This window comes from Trichomycterus rosablanca, chromosome 16 (genome assembly GCF_030014385.1).
Source record: "Trichomycterus rosablanca isolate fTriRos1 chromosome 16, fTriRos1.hap1, whole genome shotgun sequence".
NCBI lineage: Eukaryota > Metazoa > Chordata > Actinopteri > Siluriformes > Trichomycteridae > Trichomycterus > Trichomycterus rosablanca.
The window spans coordinates 30,276,452-30,293,713 of NC_086003.1; the positions used below are offsets into that span (position 1 = coordinate 30,276,452).

General features: G+C 44.9%; 1 protein-coding gene across 1 annotated transcript in view; it reads right to left on the reverse strand.

Annotated features, from left to right (window-relative positions):
• Positions 1-683: 683 nt before the first annotated feature.
• The window catches only part of rimbp2a (RIMS binding protein 2a), a 30,363-nt gene continuing 13,784 nt past the window's right edge, over positions 684-17,262 (reverse strand). Inside the window, exons 10-22 of the mRNA XM_063011727.1 lie at positions 15,834-16,634; positions 14,865-15,016; positions 11,974-12,762; positions 11,553-11,681; positions 11,324-11,470; positions 9,482-9,590; positions 8,270-8,395; positions 5,989-6,158; positions 5,736-5,904; positions 5,549-5,649; positions 5,396-5,467; positions 5,068-5,211; positions 684-946 (exon numbers count right to left, since the gene is read on the reverse strand). Of these exons, the coding sequence (XP_062867797.1) occupies positions 767-946; positions 5,068-5,211; positions 5,396-5,467; positions 5,549-5,649; positions 5,736-5,904; positions 5,989-6,158; positions 8,270-8,395; positions 9,482-9,590; positions 11,324-11,470; positions 11,553-11,681; positions 11,974-12,762; positions 14,865-15,016; positions 15,834-16,634 (3,089 nt within the window). The 3' untranslated portion in view covers positions 684-766. The remainder of the gene's footprint in view (positions 947-5,067; positions 5,212-5,395; positions 5,468-5,548; positions 5,650-5,735; positions 5,905-5,988; positions 6,159-8,269; positions 8,396-9,481; positions 9,591-11,323; positions 11,471-11,552; positions 11,682-11,973; positions 12,763-14,864; positions 15,017-15,833; positions 16,635-17,262) is intronic.

The following is a 17,262-nucleotide window of genomic DNA, read 5'->3' on the forward strand; positions in this document are numbered from 1 at the left end:
GGGAATCCCATGCAAATCCATGGGCGTATATAAAGTGTCTGCCTCCACTTTGTGGATGTCACAGCCCACTCTATTCTGGGAAGGCTTTCTACAACATTTTGAAATTGATGGCATTGATGCCGGACAAAAAGGTTTGGCCCTCAACTCATGGCCCATTCTGATTTCTTTATAGGGTGTTCAGTGGTGATGAGTTCTCCAACCCTTCACCACACACACTTGTGCCCACAGCACGGATAAACTTTAATCAACCGTTGGACCATTGGCCAGTGACCTCAAACACTCTGCAGTGGCTTTTTATTCTCATTTCAATTCATCCAAATATCCACTAGGTCACTCAAGGATGATGGAGGGTAAATTTGACTTCATGGTGAAGCACCAGGACCTGTTTCTCATGGCACTCAAGTCTCCATCCATCTAAATCTTACAGTACAAAGCAAGGTGGCAGGTTTTGGCTGGTTGAATTTACTAATCTGACCATGATGATCAAAAAAATCCAATAAATTGTTTGTAAACATGTTTCATCATGAATTAGCATTTAGATTGGGTCTTAATGACCCAGCCTCGGTTATCATTTGCAAAAAAATTAAAACTTCATGTTTAAATTTGGTGTTGCTTCCAAACCTTCAGCCTGTGGTGAAGACTCACCACGTTCATGTTGCACAGTTATAATAACGACTGTGGAAATGAACCCAGCTGAACCCACTTTGTTGCCCTTTTGATTGTGTATGGCGTTTTACTGTCTGTACTTCAGACCGTCAGATGGTTTTCACTTTGAGAACTTTTTGAGAAGATTCTTCCCCTTGGAGAGCAGTCCTTTTTTCTTTTTCAGATCTCGGGGCCCGGCGGGGCTCAGGGGCCTGACGGGACCCACGGGGAGTAGAGGACGCACGATGGGAGATGCTGGTCTGCCAGGAGCTGGAGCCGGGAGTGTGTTCTCCAAAGGAACCTAATGAGAGATACGTCAGGAGGAGGACAAGGGGGAGTATTAAAGAGCTGGTGTGCACCACCCAGACGCCCATGATTAAATACACTACATGGCCAAAAGTACTTGGACACCTTGGACATCCCATTTTAAAGACAAATGTTATTAAAATAGAGTGACCTCAGTGTGATCTGTTCGGCTAGAACAACAGCCACTCTTGTAAGGAATTCATACCCATCCAGTCAAAACATGGCAGCATTTGTATGGCTGTGCAAGAAAGCCTCAACTGATGTTCCAGTTCATCCCAAAGCTGTTGAGTGGGGCTGAGGTCAGAGCTCGGTGCAGGTCAATGGAGTTTCTTTAAACTGAGCTTCTTCATGTCTTTATAGAGCTTGCTTTGGGCACAGGGGCATTCGGAAACAGGAAAGGACTTTATATTAATTGAAAACATCAGAAGGTGTGTCCCAATACTTTTGCCCATATAGTGTTTATCATATATTTTATAATTAGATTGATACTGTAGAGAAAATATATATTTTCGATGGCAGTTTTGGATGAGAGCTGTTAGGCGTGGTTAGTGTCTCATTTTTTTATACTGACCTAAATGAATAAATGAATGAATGAATGAATGAATGATAGTGATTGACTGACACATGACAAGGTTGTAGCGTTTGATCAGAATTGATTGATTATTTTAATGAGCCGAGCATTTGACCACCAAATGTCAAGAGACTGACAGATGCCAATATAACAGATTTTAATTACATTTTAATTCATTTATTTGTTACCAAATACCTCTATTAAACATAAATACTGTAAAATATAGTGTGTTCTGTTGCATGTTATTATTTTACGTATTTTAGAGAGTGTGTGAGGTGTTAATATAAATGTGTACTGTCCCTTTAAGAAGCTGAAGCGTTGCTGACTGACGGTCTCTGAGGCGGCTCTATACACGCTGAGGGACAGTAAGAGAAACCTTTCGAGTTTTAATTAAAAACATATAATTTTAGATGATAACTATAACAAACCTTGCAGATTTATATGTTTGATAAAGTTTGTGAACATGCAGTTTTATTTTGATTAAAATTAAACTCTGTAAAAGCACTTTTTGTAAGTCTGATGTAACACACCTGCTCTGCTGCACTACGGGGTTTACTGAGCACTTCTGCAGGGACTGAACCCCGTACACTGAGGAGATGAACCTGCACCTTTACTACTGATTTATTCTCTAATAATTTCACACATTAATTCCCACTATGTGTTTATTTTACATAATAACTCTGGTTACTAAGGTGAGTATTTATATATTATTAGTATTTAAGTTTCTGGCCACTCCCATAACCCCAAAAAGAAGGGCATCACACCCCAAAAAGAAGGGGCGGACATCAGACCCCAAAAAGAAGGGCATCACACCCCAAAAAGAAGAGCATCACACCCCAAAAAGAAGGGACGGACATCAGACCCCAAAAAGAAGGGACGGACATCAGACCCCAAAAAGAAGGGACGGGCATCAGACCCCATAAAGGAGAACATCATACCTTAAAAAGGGCATCAGACCCCAAAAAGTAGAACATCAGACCCCAAAAAGTAGAACATCAGGAGAACATAGGTGCAGTTGTAGCCTAGTGGTTAAGGTACTGGACTAGTAATCTAAAGGTTGCCGGTTCAAACCACCACCACTGCCTGGTTGCCACTGTTGGGCCCTTGAGCAAGGTCCTTAGCCCTCAATTGCTTAGAATGTACACTGTAAGTCGCTGTGGATAAAGGCGTCTGCTAAATGCTGAAAATGTAAATGTAAACATCAGACCCCAAAAAGTGAAACATCAGACCCCAAAAAAATAGAACATCAGACCCCAAAAAGGAGAACATCAAACCCCCAGAAAGAAGAACATCAGACCCCAAAAAATAGAACATCAGACCCCAAAAAGGAGAACATCAAACCCCCAGAAAGAAGAACATCAGACCCCAAAAAGTAGAACATCAGACCCCAAAAAGGAGAACATCAGACCCCAAAAAGTAGAACATCAGGAGAACATCAGACCCCAAAAAATAGAACATCAGACCCAAAAAGTAGAACATCAGGAGAACATCAGACCCCAAAAAGAAGGACATAAGAGAACAGGGATTGAACCGTATGCACTAAAGAGATAAGCTTGCATATTTACTACAGCTAATTTATTGATTCATTCATTCATTTATTTATGGTCTGACTCCATTCCTTTGTTGCAGACACAAAAACAAACACAAGGTCGCGAAAACATCCGCTGCACCAAGAACGTCCAGATAAACACAGCATAACTCAGCTCAGGTGGATTGGAAGTGTGTTCTTTTTTATTTATTAGAAAGTTCTAGTGCTGTATGCAGGATTGTTTTCTCGAAAATAATCTAAAGCACAACGTTCTGCACAAGAACCATTTATCAAGAACCACTTCATTGATCTTGTAAGCCTATAATAGTGACATCAAAAATGCCCAGATTTAACTGAAGCGTTGTAAAGCATGCCACCGTTAGACTCTAGAGCAATGGAAACATCTTTTGGACTGATGAATCGTACTGACAGATACAGGTTTGGATGTAGATGCAATGGTAAAGATTTCTGCCCAAATGCTTAATGCCAGCTGTAATGTGTGGTGAAGTGGGAAGCAGGAATACTGGAATACTGTTTGATGGTTTGGATTCTTCTTTACAGCATCCGGTGATATTCTGTGCTGTTTCAGCATGACCATGATCCCAAGCTAATCAGATTTGTTTAAACTGTAGTCACATTTGCTCCTTGGTTGTAATGGGAATGATGTAGGCGTACCTGCGCTGAGTAATTCAGGAGAGGGAAACGCCAGCCAGCTCGCTGCTACCGACATGGGTTTTCCCATTCCTGATTGTGTTGTACGATTGGGAAGAGCTTTCATAAACATATTTGGTGCTGACAGAGACAAGTGAATCGAAGGCCATGTGCCATGTTGCCATTAATGTTGCTATTACTGCCCAAAGCATTTACATTTACGGCATTTAGCAGACACTTTTATCCAAAGTGACTTACAGTACGGTGACATTATACTGTCTAAGCAATTGACAATTGCTCAAGGGCCCAACAGTGGCAACCTGGCAGTGGTGGGGCTTGAACCACCTTTCGATTGCTAGTCTACAACTTACCTGCTAGGCTACAACACATACAAATGTGGCTTGAATCTGTTGTTTTAATGCATTATTCTTTTTAATTTACTGTATTTCCTCACTGTTCAGAATGATTTGAGCTGCCTGTTTGAACAAAGCTAAAGTAAGCCTTATCAAGAACTAGTTTCATAAATGTTATCATACCTCTGTTCCAATAAAAAAAACCTTCAGACACCAAATATGTCTTGACTATGACTACAAGATGGCTATATTTGAGGTATAAAGTGCATTTTGTACTTTTATTTTTGGATTCAGTGCATGAGATCAGTAACTGTTTGTGTACAGACTAAACACAGAAGCTGTCGGATGGAAATGAACATTCGTCCTCTGCTGTTCTAGCAAAGCGGGTGAAAAAAGGAAAGCAGTAACATCAACACATCAAACATGAGAAATTAAAAAAGACACGACACACACAGGAAGACAGATATCCACCGAGACGGCGTCTGAGGATTCGAGTCAGTGCTGCGTTTATTGATTCGATTATGGTATTACAGTAAATATAATATATATATTGATTTAATGTTTATGTTAACTGTAAAAATTTTGGATTTGGATTGGTGTGCAGTGTACAAAAAGAAACAAAGCCTCTGTAAAGGAAGACGTCATGTGTGCCGATATCTGCTGTTCTTATAGAAAAGGTATTAAATTGGATGTTTTTTAAAACGCATGCTCATATAATCAGTCATTAGATTCTCATTCACATTCCTGTGCAGGAATAAGATTTGGTGTTTTTGTCCTAATGTCCTCTGAGGGACACTTTGCCAATGTCCCCCATCGGCGTCTCGTTTGGGAGCGGGCTTTGCTTCTTCCTTTCAGGATCGGATCGGACGGACGAGCAGCCACGTTTACCAGCACCACACAAAACAAACAAGCACGTAAACACAGAGACGAGAGGCGGGCGGGCGGGCGGACGCAACTCAAACGGAGAGGATGGATGAACACAGGGCCTAGCGCTGAGAGCGGCGATGGTGTACCCGTTTGATCTCTGGGCGGGGCGTCGGCTCGTGTTCATCCTGCTCGTGGCGGGAAGGTGTCTCGGTGAGATAGACCTCTACATCATCAGGCACTTCTTCTAAAAAGTTGGAGGGAACCAGACCCCGGTGTCCGTTGATCTCACCCTGAGAAATCAAACACACAGAGAAAGTCTTAGTACCGCATGGACAAAAGTATGTGGACACACCACAGATGGGTTATACTGAGGATTCAGTTGTGTTTTTACCCTCCTAGAGATGCCCAAACCGTACCCTTACCCTAAATTCTGAATGACCTTTAAAACAACCGTGGTAAAGCTGTAAGACTTACGTAGTAGAATCCGTCCTCATCGATCTCCCCAAACACGGCGATGATGTCTCCGGCACAGAACGTCAGCTCTGCCTGCACCACAGACCGTACGATGAGTTACGTCTACACAAAGTATAAGACTGAGGGTGTAATTGAGATTTCGTGTGATTGTACCTCAACATCAGCGTTCGGGGAGCTCTCTCGGGGATCGTAATCGTAAAGAGCCACCATCCTTCTGGTAGCCACTGGGTGGCGTCCACCTTTCCTACTGTGCTCTGTAAAAACAAAGAACCACCTTTGGATACAGAGTTTGATTCTTGAAATAAACCACACATTTGATCCCCTATTTTTTTAAGAATACCTATTCTGTCGACGGGGGTGTTGAGCGGGAGGAAACCCTTCTTCATGAGCTGATCCATCGTCTCGTCGTCCTCGGCCCGAATCTCCGATACCATGTTACATGGGATCAGACCGGATCGGCCACGGATCTCCCCCCGATAGAAGCCGTCCGTGTCTTTGTCCCCGTATACCTGAAAGAAAAGGATCACACAGTAAAGAGTCAAATGGAATCCGATTAAAAATCTGACCAATACTTTAATACTTTTAATTTGTACCTTGATGATCTGTCCTTCTTTGAAGGGAAGCTCCTCGTCTGCAGCGTCTGGGTTCGGGGACATGGACAGGGGGTCGTAGTCGAATAATGCTACAAAGGTACGGAACGGATCTTCAGGCTCGGACTCTTCATAGTACGGAGGCGAACGCCGTCCTCGATCCCTGTACCCACCTGAGAGATCATGATGAGAAGAACCTACTTCAGTAAGTTTTGGGGTTTGGTCCCCACAGTATCAACAGTAAAGCTAAAATTGTGCATATAAATTGGGATGTCTCAGCACGTCCTCTGGTACCATGCATCACCATGTAGCTTCATACAATCAAACATCTCAGTAACTTCAGTCAGAATAAGCTGTAAAGATTGAGCTCATTTGGATTCATTCATTGACGATGGACTAATGGATTGACTGTGTACCGATACTTGCAGGTTGCAATCCATTATTCTCTGTTGAATGCGGTAAAACAAGTGATGTGATGGTATAGTTCTGGAATGAAACGGCGACATACTGTGTCTCACATGAACTGCAAACACCCAGCTTAGCCTACTTACCAACCATGCAATAACCTGGACCTAATAACCTAACCAAGACTAGTCCTGAATAAAGTCAAACCTAGCAGCCACTTTAAGATGTACGCTGGACATCTTCGGACCCTGACACACCAAGACATCTGGCACATCTCTGGTTGGATCTTTGACCACCATACTTGTCAGAATTGGTAGTCCAACCTAAGATTTGTTGTTTTTAAGACATGTACACTATATTGCCAAAAGTATTCACTCACCCATCCAAATCATTGAATTCAGGTGTATAAAACCAAGCACCTCGGCATGCAGACCTCCAAACTTCATGTGGCCTTCAGATTAGCTCAGGAACAGTGTGTAGAGCTTTATGGAATGGGTTTCAATGGCCGAGCAGCTGCATCCAAGCCTTACATCACCAAGCGCAATGCAAAGCGTCGGATGCAGTGGTGTAAAGCACACCGCCACTGGACTCTAGAGCAGTGAAGATGAATCACGCTTCTCCGTCTGGCGATCCAATGGACGAGTCTGGGTTTGGCGGTTGCCAGGAGAACGGTACTTGTCTGACTGCATTGTGCCGAGTGTAAAGTGTGGTGGAGGGGGGATTATGGTGTGGGGGTGTTCTTCAGGAGTTGGGCTCGGCCCCTTAGTTCCAGTGAAAGGAACTCTTAATGCTTCAGCATACCAAGAGATTTTGGACAATTTCATGCTCCCAACTTTGTGGGAACAGTTTGGGGATGGCCCCTTCCTGTTCCAACATGACTGCACACCAGTGCACAAAGCACAAGGTCCATAAAGACGTGGATGAATGAGTTTGGTGTGGAAGAACTCGACTGGCCTGCATAAAGTCCCGACCTCAACCTGATAGAACACCTTTGGGATGAATTAGAGCGGAGACTGTGAGCCAGGCCTTCTCGTCCAACATCAGTGTCTGACCTCACAAATGCGCTTCTGGAAGAATGGTCAAAAATTCCCATAAACACACTCCTAAACCTTGTGGAAAGCCTTCCCAGAAGAGTGGACAGATTTGGCTATTTCAGAAAAGTTTTAATGTGTTTTAGGTCATTGTCTTGCTAAAATGCTCAAATATTCTCTGTACCTCTTCAGCTGTAATCCAGAGGAGGCTTTTCATACCAAGTCTTGGTTCCTTTTAAGGTTTCTCGCTCCTTAGTTCTTATTTACCCATGCCTGGCGTCAAATAAAATACACATTTAATTTACACAGCTTCTGTGCTGATCTGTTTTTCTCTTGTGCTAATCTGCATGCATAAATGGAGTAAACACGGTCACTTGGCACTGATGGTCGAACAAGTGGCAACAGTGTGGGTGACGAGCGCCAGTCGTCTTAGCGTGTCAGGACTCCTACATATGGCGCTGCTCTATATGCATTGTAGAACATGAGTGTAGTGTTGGAGGTTCTCATACCCACCTTCAATTGATTACTTTGGATTATGCCTGGGCATAAGTCACCACCCCTAACTTTTACCAAACTCATGCACAGCCAGAGTAAAAGTTTGGGTGTAATCAGGTCGTACGGGGAGGGGGGTTAGCAGGCAGCTCATGGTTGGTGCAGGTATGGGGGTCACATTCTCTGAGCAAGAAGCGTTCGCTCTGAAACTGTGGGTAAGTATATTATACCTCAGTGCAGTCCGGTGCTCATGCAGTTCGGTTCAATGCTCTTTAACGGTGCTTTCTCACGCCCCTATAGGACTACCTATGCGTGCTTCGTTAAAGCCAGGAGCTATAACACACTGTAAGACATACCATGACGGGGCCGGGGGGCACCATGCCTCCGTGAGCACCATGTCCTGTGGCGCGCTACACGGCCATAGTAAACATCCTCCTTGAGTGGAGAAAGGTTTCCCTCACTGTTACTCTCAGTGGTAATCTCTGAGAAAAACACCAATTCAACACGGTTACCATGAACACCAGGGCCCACTGTGTGGGTGTTTTAGATTCCCCAGATTAGTAAAGCTTATCATATTTTCATATGTCCTAACTTGGGCGGGTGAGGGCTAACATGCTTCTTCCAACACACTAACTGTCGGATGGAAACTTGTGTAATGGGTAATACAGATCCTCAGCTTGTCTTGGTCTTGGTGGCAGTCTTGGTATTGTCCTGGTTGATGTGTTCTTGGATTTACCTTGGTCTGAGTTGGTATAGGTTGGTATAATCTTGTCTTGATCGTGTTGGGAATGGGACTTGTCTAAGGAGAGCCTCCTTTAACCTGCCGGTGGTGGGTTCTCACCGAGAGCTGTATCGTATGGAGAGGCACACAACGTTCAATGTGAAGCAGCCATCACTGGTGCAGGTGCCTCAACCAACCAGCGGAGGCAGCGTTTGCTGTAGCTGTCAGGAACCCTGTTGACCTCCCTACATCAAGCATGGCTAGTTATGCCTGTCAGATGCCCGGCCAAGTCAATAGTACATTCAAATCCGAGATGTCAACCATGCTGGGTTGGTGCTTTAGATTAGTTTGGTGTCATCTTGGTTGGTGTTAGTTTTTGTTCTGGTCTTTGGGCCAGTGATAGCTCAGTGGTTAAGGTACTGGACTAGTAAACAGAAGGTTGCCGGTTCAAGCCCCATCACCACCAAGTTGCCACTGTTGGGTCCCTGAGCAAGGCCCTAAACCCTCAATTGCTCATTGTGTTCCACTCATTGTGTAAGTCGCTTTGGATAAAAGCGTCTGCTAAATGCTGAAAAAGTAAAGTAAAGTCTTTGTGTGAGGTGGTATCAGTTTGTTCTTGTCTTGCTGTTTGTTTACACTTGCTAGTGTTAATCCTGCATAGAAGACTTAGAACATGAGGTGCTGTAGTGACCACTAATCCACAGACAAGAACAAATGAATATTAAATACAAAAGATCTAAAAAAGGAAGACCTGGGCACAGTGGGTAGGAAGCTTAATAAGCAACAAGAACTTTGAAACAAAGACTAAGCACAATATAGGTTATGTATAAGCAAGACATCCACTGACCTATAGAGGGGACCATGAGGGGTCTGCGCTGTGGGTGAGGACCTCCGTGAGCCGGCCTCCGTCCCGCGTCCCGATGTATCCTTTCTGCAGATGATGTGTTACCACCAACCTTAAAGCAAAAGAATAAACACGACGTTCGTTTCTGATATTTACTTCAGAATTGCTGTTCAACATAAAGTTCATTCTAGCAAAGGTCAGCTATACTAAATCAGAGCTTAGAACATCCATTTATTATTGTTTTGTAAAACTGACAAGATCTGCTGGGTCAGAAATACAGTTTTACATGATCATTAGTCACATTAGTTCACAACAAGCAGCACACTATACCGCAAACAGAAGAAATTCAGGAAACGAATACATCAGTACATTAGAAAAGGTTGCAAAGGTATTTCTTAGGCTCTGGGGCTCCGGCAAACCACAGTGAGAGCCATTACCTCCAAGACTAAACAGCTTGGGACTATAGTGATTCTTTTAAAAGGTGGCCAGTCTACTAGTAGATTGAAGACTCATCCAGACAGTCACTGAAGAACACAGACAATTAATACTGAGCTGTAGGTCACACTTGTCACAGATAAGGTCAGTGTTTGTAATTCCACCATTGGAAAGAGATTGGGGGAAATAATACTCATGAAAGAGTTGGTGGATCAGTCTGACATTTGCTGAAGGGATCTTTTGTGGACATGGGTCTAACATGATGGTTGTACAGGAGACTGATGTTGTGGGGATGCTTGGCGCTCAGGGCCTTGGTGACTTTGACGTAATAATCAAAGTAAGAATGAATTCTGCTCTCTACCAGCAAATCCTGTAGTAGAATGTAGCTCAAGCGCAGTTGGGTTATGCAGCTAGACAATGATTCAAAGCACAACAACAGGTCCACCCCGAATCTATCTATCTATTTCCTCGGCTGCTCCCGTTAGGGGTCGCCGGCGGATCATAATCCGCATTACTGATTTAGCACAGTTTTTATGCCGGATGCCCTTCCTGACACAACCCTCCCTATTTATCCGGGCTTGGGACCGGCACTACAATGCACTGGAGAACATGCAAACTCTGCACAGAAAGGACCCGGACCGCCCCACCTGGAGATCGAACCCAGGACCTTCTTGCTGTGAGTGCCGCCCAGTTCCATCCCGAATGACTCAAAAGAAACAAAGTGAGGTTTTCAGAGTGGCCTAGTCAAAGTCCTAACTTCAACCCAGTTGGAAGCTACGCCCTCCCCTTCTGTGATATTGATATTGAAATACTTATTTCAATCAAACACATACTGACTGAATGTCCCAAATACTTATGAGAACGACAATGTACAGCAATCCCCAAAACTATGGAAAATATTTTTAACCAACACAAAGTAGAAACACGTTAAATTCTTGACAAACTTGGTCTAAAAGAACACATAAAACAACATACTAAACAATGCTTGACAGGGGCTACAGACCGACCTTTACCTACCCTTTCCTGTCGTAAATGTAGTCATTGTGTAAACACGGCGTATAAGATCTGAATAAATAAAATAAATAAACCCAATTGAGATCTATTCATGGTGAACTCTACATGAACAAATCTTGCATCAACTTGCACGTTTTTGTGGAAGTTAACTCGTAAAAAAATACATTTGCAGGTCATATTTTATGATATTTGTCATAATAACCTTAAGTAAGATTAATCATCCATTGCTGTTTTGCCACCATTTATGAAGCTCCCTCGTCTGATTATGTCAAGTTTTGACTCCTTAGAAACGTCAAGTGGTTCTAAAAAGATTATGAAGATGCACTAGCTCCAACCCTGTGTTAGAGGTAAAATGGCATTGGCCACCCATACTGTTCCTCCTGTATCTGTCTTCACCTTAAGAGCACTGTGTGAATTGCGCCGGCGTCCTTCCTCGTGCTGCATTTCGGAGTACAGCTCCTCCTCATCCTCCTCCATTATGTCGGATAAATCTGAACCTCGACTGCTTTCAGTCTGATAGTCTTCACTGTGACTGTAGTGAGACTAAGATAATGATACCACCAATCAGGACACAGATCAAAACAACCAGTTACAACTAGTCTTTATCTAGACCGTGATCCCGTACCTGCCTGCCGAGCTCTGAGCCCCTGAGGAAATCATCCACAGATGCTCCTCTTCTTCGTGACTGATAGCCTTCCTCATCCTCCTCCTCATCTGAGTTCTGAGAGTGAAAGCCCTGACTCCTCCTCTCCATCTACATATGAAAAAACTCTTTCAGATCTGTGCCATCCCAAAATATTCATGAGGTCCTTGTATAAAGTGTTTTTTTTTTTGTTCTGGATCATCTGCCATAGCAGCCAAATATTGTGAAGGTACCTGCTGCATACCTACGTAGGTAACTACATCCATTTTTAAAAAGCTTATGAACACTATTGCAGTTACCTCTTAGACAGACCATGTGAGTAATTCCTAAATTAATCCTGGGAACTGCAAAGGGTTCACAAACTTTTCTATCACAATTGTATTTGTTCATATTTCTTACTCACCCGTCCACTCTCGGCGGCCACTCTTTGTGCTGCCTCGCGGGCGATAGCCTTGGCCATGTTGTCGGGGATGAGAGTACCCCTGGGCTGAGGCAGAATCCTCTGTGGAGAGGGCGAGCGGTGGTTTAAGCATGGCGGAGCCTCCAGAGTGTGTCCGTGTGGCATGGCTGGGGGCAGTCCTGACGGAGAACACATAGACTCCCATGGCTGTGGTGGTCCACCAGCTGGGTGGTGCATGCCTACCCCCTGCTCTTTGGTTTCCAGTTCTCTGGCACTTGGTGGTCTCTGAGGCTGAGGGAGGGACAGCTGGGGTATATGGGGTTGGGGCATCGGGATAGTGGGTTGGGGAATGGGGATGGTGGGTTGAGGCTGGGGAAATGGGTGGGCTAGGAAGGGTTGGAGCTGTAGAGGAGACGGCTGGGTGGGATGGGGTACAGGATGAGGTACGGGATGGGGTACAGGATGAGGTTGTAGATGGGAAGGTGGTTGATTCGGGTGGATTGGAAGAGGTTGAAGGTGTGCTCCTGTATCAGGGCCGGGGTGAGGAGGATGAGGCTGAATCGGTGGTGGTAACACAGGGCGTGGTGGGTGAGGTTGTGGCAGTGGGTGTGGTAGAGTAGACTGGAGGTGGTGAGGCACAAGCAGGTTGTTGGGAATGACGGCGACATGAGAGTCCTGTGATTCTCCTTGTGCTGCTAACGTCCTGACCACGACCTCTCGCGCCTCCAAACACTGAAGTCGGTTCAGGTCCACTGTTGCATAGTCTGCCAACGGGTACAACACCTCAGCGATCTGAAACCACACGTACAAAAAATGTAGCGTAGAAAAATATACACACCTAGATTAAGTAGTATGTCAGTAGATTACAGATTCACAGACTCTGTGAAGAGACACGAGGAGCTTCAAGCCCTGGGCTGCCAAGTTGGGGTGAAGACTTGCTTTGGGGACTGTGGATATGTCAAAAGCAGGAGGCTTACTAGGGTGGTACGCCTGTCAAATCTCCCTCCCCTAGAGCAGAAAGGCCAAAGCATGGTCCATCCTGACTCAGTATTTGTACAGATATCACAAATCTTCTGGATTTTTGGAACTAAAGCAGGTGTTGGTATATTTGAATTTCTAGAAAAATTCTTCTGCATCCATGTCGGCTCTTCAGCAGAATTAAAGAGAGCTTTAGACTGTCAGGGTTTGTTTCAGGTTTGTTTAGCAGCTGTAAGTCAGAATTTCACCTAAATGTTACAATACTGCAGGATGGAAGGTTGGGTTCCCAAAGAGTTCCTTGGTGATGCTAGTCCAAGTAGATTTAATTGATTTGAGCGAATTGGAAGAGGTTGTTTGGAGGCGCGAGAGGTCGTTGTCAGGACGTTAGCAGCACAAGGAGAATCACAGGACTCTCATGTCGCCGTCATTCCCAACAACCTGCTTGTGCCTCCACCCCAAACCCACCCCCCTCCTCACCACCTCCAGTCTACTCTACCGCACCCACTGCCCCAACCTCACCCACCGCACCCTGTGCTACCACCACCGATTCAGCCTCATCTTTCTCACCCCGGCCCTGATACAGAAACACACCTTCAACCTCTTCCAATCCACCCGAATCAACCACCTTCCCATCTACAACCTCATCCCGTATTCATCCCGTACCTCATCCTGTACCCCATCCCACCCAGCCGTCTCCTCCACAACTCCAACCTCTTCCAGTTCGCCCAAATCAACCAAATCTACTTGGACTAGCATCGCCAAGGAACTCTTTGGGAACCCAGCCTTCCATCCCGCAGTATCGTAACATTTAGGTGAAATTCTGACTTACAGCTGCTCAACAAACCTGAAACAAACCCTGACAGTCTAAAGCTCTCTTTAATTCTGCTGAAGAGCCGACATGGAAGCACAAGAAAAACGTTGCTATTTGCTATAGTCCAAGTACATTCGGTTGATTCGGGCAAATTGGAAGAGGTTGCATTGGTGGTGGTAACACAGGGCGTGGTGGGTGAGGTTGGGGCAGTGGGTGCGGTAGAGGAGACTGGAGGTGGTAAGGAAGGGGGTGGGTTTGTGGTGGAGGCACAAGCAGGTTGTTGGGAATGACGGCGACATGAGAGTCCTGTGATTCTCCTTGTGCTGCTAACGTCGTTGGGTTCCCAAAGAGTTCCTCAGCGATGATGGTCCAAGTACCAACTATGATCTACATCTGCACCTCTTTGGAGAATCCCTCCTATAATTTCCATCCTTTAGGGTGGCATTTGTGTGCAGAAGGAAATTAATAAAGGAAAATATGTGAATTGTCATAAAAATAAGAAGCAGCTGGAACACACTCTCAAGCAATCAGGCGAACTTCAAATTTCTGACGGACATGTTTTGTTGGACTAAATGTACTTATAATATAAGACCTTGGCAAAGTGACCACTGTTCCATGTGCATTTAATGGTTGAATCACTCAAACCCCAACCGTATTGTAATTCATTAGCAGTTTAGCTCAATTGATAATGCAGCACCTGATTCCACTGTCACAGACTGAGCTTATACTACATCCTGTCGTTTATGGGATCAAACCCAAGTCATCAATGGGAGTTCCTCTTGACCCTGGAGCTGTGCTTCTCTAACACCAAGTGCTTTACTCCACTGCAGACTCTCAAACTGAGTCCTGAGAATCTGAAAACTTCCTCCTCAGCCGACTGATCCACCTCAATATTCTGTAATGATCTATCTTCACCAACAGAGGGCAGGAGTGCTCTCTAAATCTGTGCTACATCACTTTAAAACCATTTTGGAGAACTAATAAATGAAATGCTTTAGCAGAAGAAACCCAGTTAACACCTCCTCCCTGGAGCTCAGATCTGCAGTGAGAACATGTTACACGATGAAGGACCTGATGATGACTTTGCAGTGATTTAAGCTCTTACCTTCTGGCCCTTGGTGCACACCGCATATCCTATGACGTTGGCACCGTTAGAGGTTCCCATAGGTGTTAACAGAGGGGGTTTCCAGTGGACCTGGAGGATTCCAGGGGCCTGTCCACACTGGACCTTCACATCATTGGGGGGTAGAGGAGGACCTGCAGGAGCAGAAAACCCTGGTCAGTGACAGATCGATTCAGCAGAATTGGACCGTTTTAGGCTAGTTTTAATGGTCTTTTGGTTGGTTTTGGCCTGTTTTTGATGGGATTTGTTTTTAGACTGGTTTTAATGGTTTATGGATTTTGGACTGAAGTTAATTTCCTTTGAGTTCTTTTTTGGACTGGTTTTAATGGTCTTTGAGTTGGTTTATAAGCAGGTTGTTTTTTGACTGGGGTACTGGCCCTTTGGTTGGACTGGTTTCAATGGGCTTTGTTTTTTAGACTGGTTTTAATGGCTTATGGATTTTTGGACTGGTTTTAATGTCCTTTGAGTTGGTTTATAAGATGGTTGTTGTTTTTGGACTGGTTTTAATGTCCTGTGGGTTGTTTTTGGACTGGTTCTAATGGGCTTGGTTTTTTTGGACTGGTTTTGATGTCCTTTGGGTTGTTTTGGACTGGTTTTAATGTCCTCTGGGTTTTTTTTCGACTGGTTTTAATGTCCTCTGGGTTGTTGTGGACTGGTTTTAATGTTCTTTGGGTTGTATGGGACTGGTTTTAATGCTGGTTTTAATGGCCCTTTGGTTGGTTTTTAGACTGTTTTAATGGTTTATAGATTTTTGAATTGGTTTTAATGTCCTTTGGGTTGGTTTATAAGCAGGTTGTTGTTTTGGACTGATGTTCATTTCCTTCGAGTTGTTTTTGGACTGGTGTTAATGTCCCTTGTGTTGTTTTTGAACTGGTATTACTGGCCACCTACCTTCCTGGACCAGCATGCTTTAGTCATAGATAATAAGCTAATGTTTGAGTTGAGTCTGACCTGCTGCTTGGGTACAGAACTCGACCCCGGCCTCCTTCTTCTCCCTCTGTTCCAGTGGCATGTGCCAGGGCACCTGGTGCGGTTTGGCCACCACCCGTACTTTATACACTGTGGTGGCCTTTAGGTTAGTGAAGCGCAGTCTGTAGCAGCAGGGCTTGACCACAGCGTGCTCCACCTCGTCCAGGAACACAGTGTGGGAGTAGTTACTGTTACTGGGGAGCCACGAGAGCTCGGCCGAGTCCCTCATGATGTCGTCCAGGCGCAGCCCTGTGGGGGCCACTGTGACGTTCCTACCCACCAACATGGTGCAGCGCAGCTCGTCCGACAGGCCGCGCTCGGTCACGCACTGCACGGACACGCGGTACGTACACGCGGCCAGGTCCAGCTTCTCCACCAGCAATTTGGTCCTGCCACTGAAGGGCACGGTGCCACGCACCTCACCATCCACTAAAACATTATAGCCGTTAATGTTGCCCCAACCGAGAGGTATAAGAGGTGGATCCCACGCCACGATGACGCTCCGCGCCAGCTGTTTTATCAAGTTGATCCTCCTAGGATAAGGCACGACGTCATCGGACAGCTCGTCAGCGTCCAGAGTCCCAGTTCCGTTACTGAAATGTCCAAGTGGGTCCATACTTAAACTGTCCAGTGTTACGCCTCCATCTAACATCGTCAGGCTCAAACAGCCGTGATCCAGGGGCCCTAGGTCATCTGATCCATCCAACAGTGGTTTCTCTTTGTCCTGGACAAACTCCACAAAGTTAGAGGGAACCAGGCCGCGCTGTCCATCCAACAGCTCTCCTACAAAGAGATTTGGAAAATTATTATTAGTGTTTTAGGTCCGGGCATCTGTGCCCAAATTTACCTCAAAATAAATAAACGTGTTTGTTCGGTCTGGTCACGTGTTTGTCTGTGTAAAACGAGTATTAATCTTGAATGGAAAGCACATCACACGTCTAATTCAGCCACGCCCAGTGTTAACGTTGGCCTACAGCAAAGCATACAGCCATGCAATCTCCATAAACAAACATTGGCACTAGAATGGATAAAAGTGAGTAGACCACTCAGTACCTCAAATTTGCAGGCGAACAATAAAAATCTGTCCTTGTTTACAGCTCTCACTACCAAGTGTCTGGAAACAACACCAGCACTGATTAGGAACATCTTGGATAGGTTTATGGCAAAGCAACCAAGCAACCATGCCAAGCAATAGCTGGAGTGGTGTAAAGCACATCACCATCAGACTACATGCTTCAGATACATCTTAGTACTCTCAGTCTTATAAAATGTGTTGATGGACCAGAGATGCTTCAGATCTATTAGATCCAGTAGCAGGAGCTTCATCAAAAGTAGTTTGGTGCGTTTGGAGTAGAAGAACATGAAAGAGCCGTATTAAGAGGCTTAGTCTTGTGGAATCAGTCAAACTAGC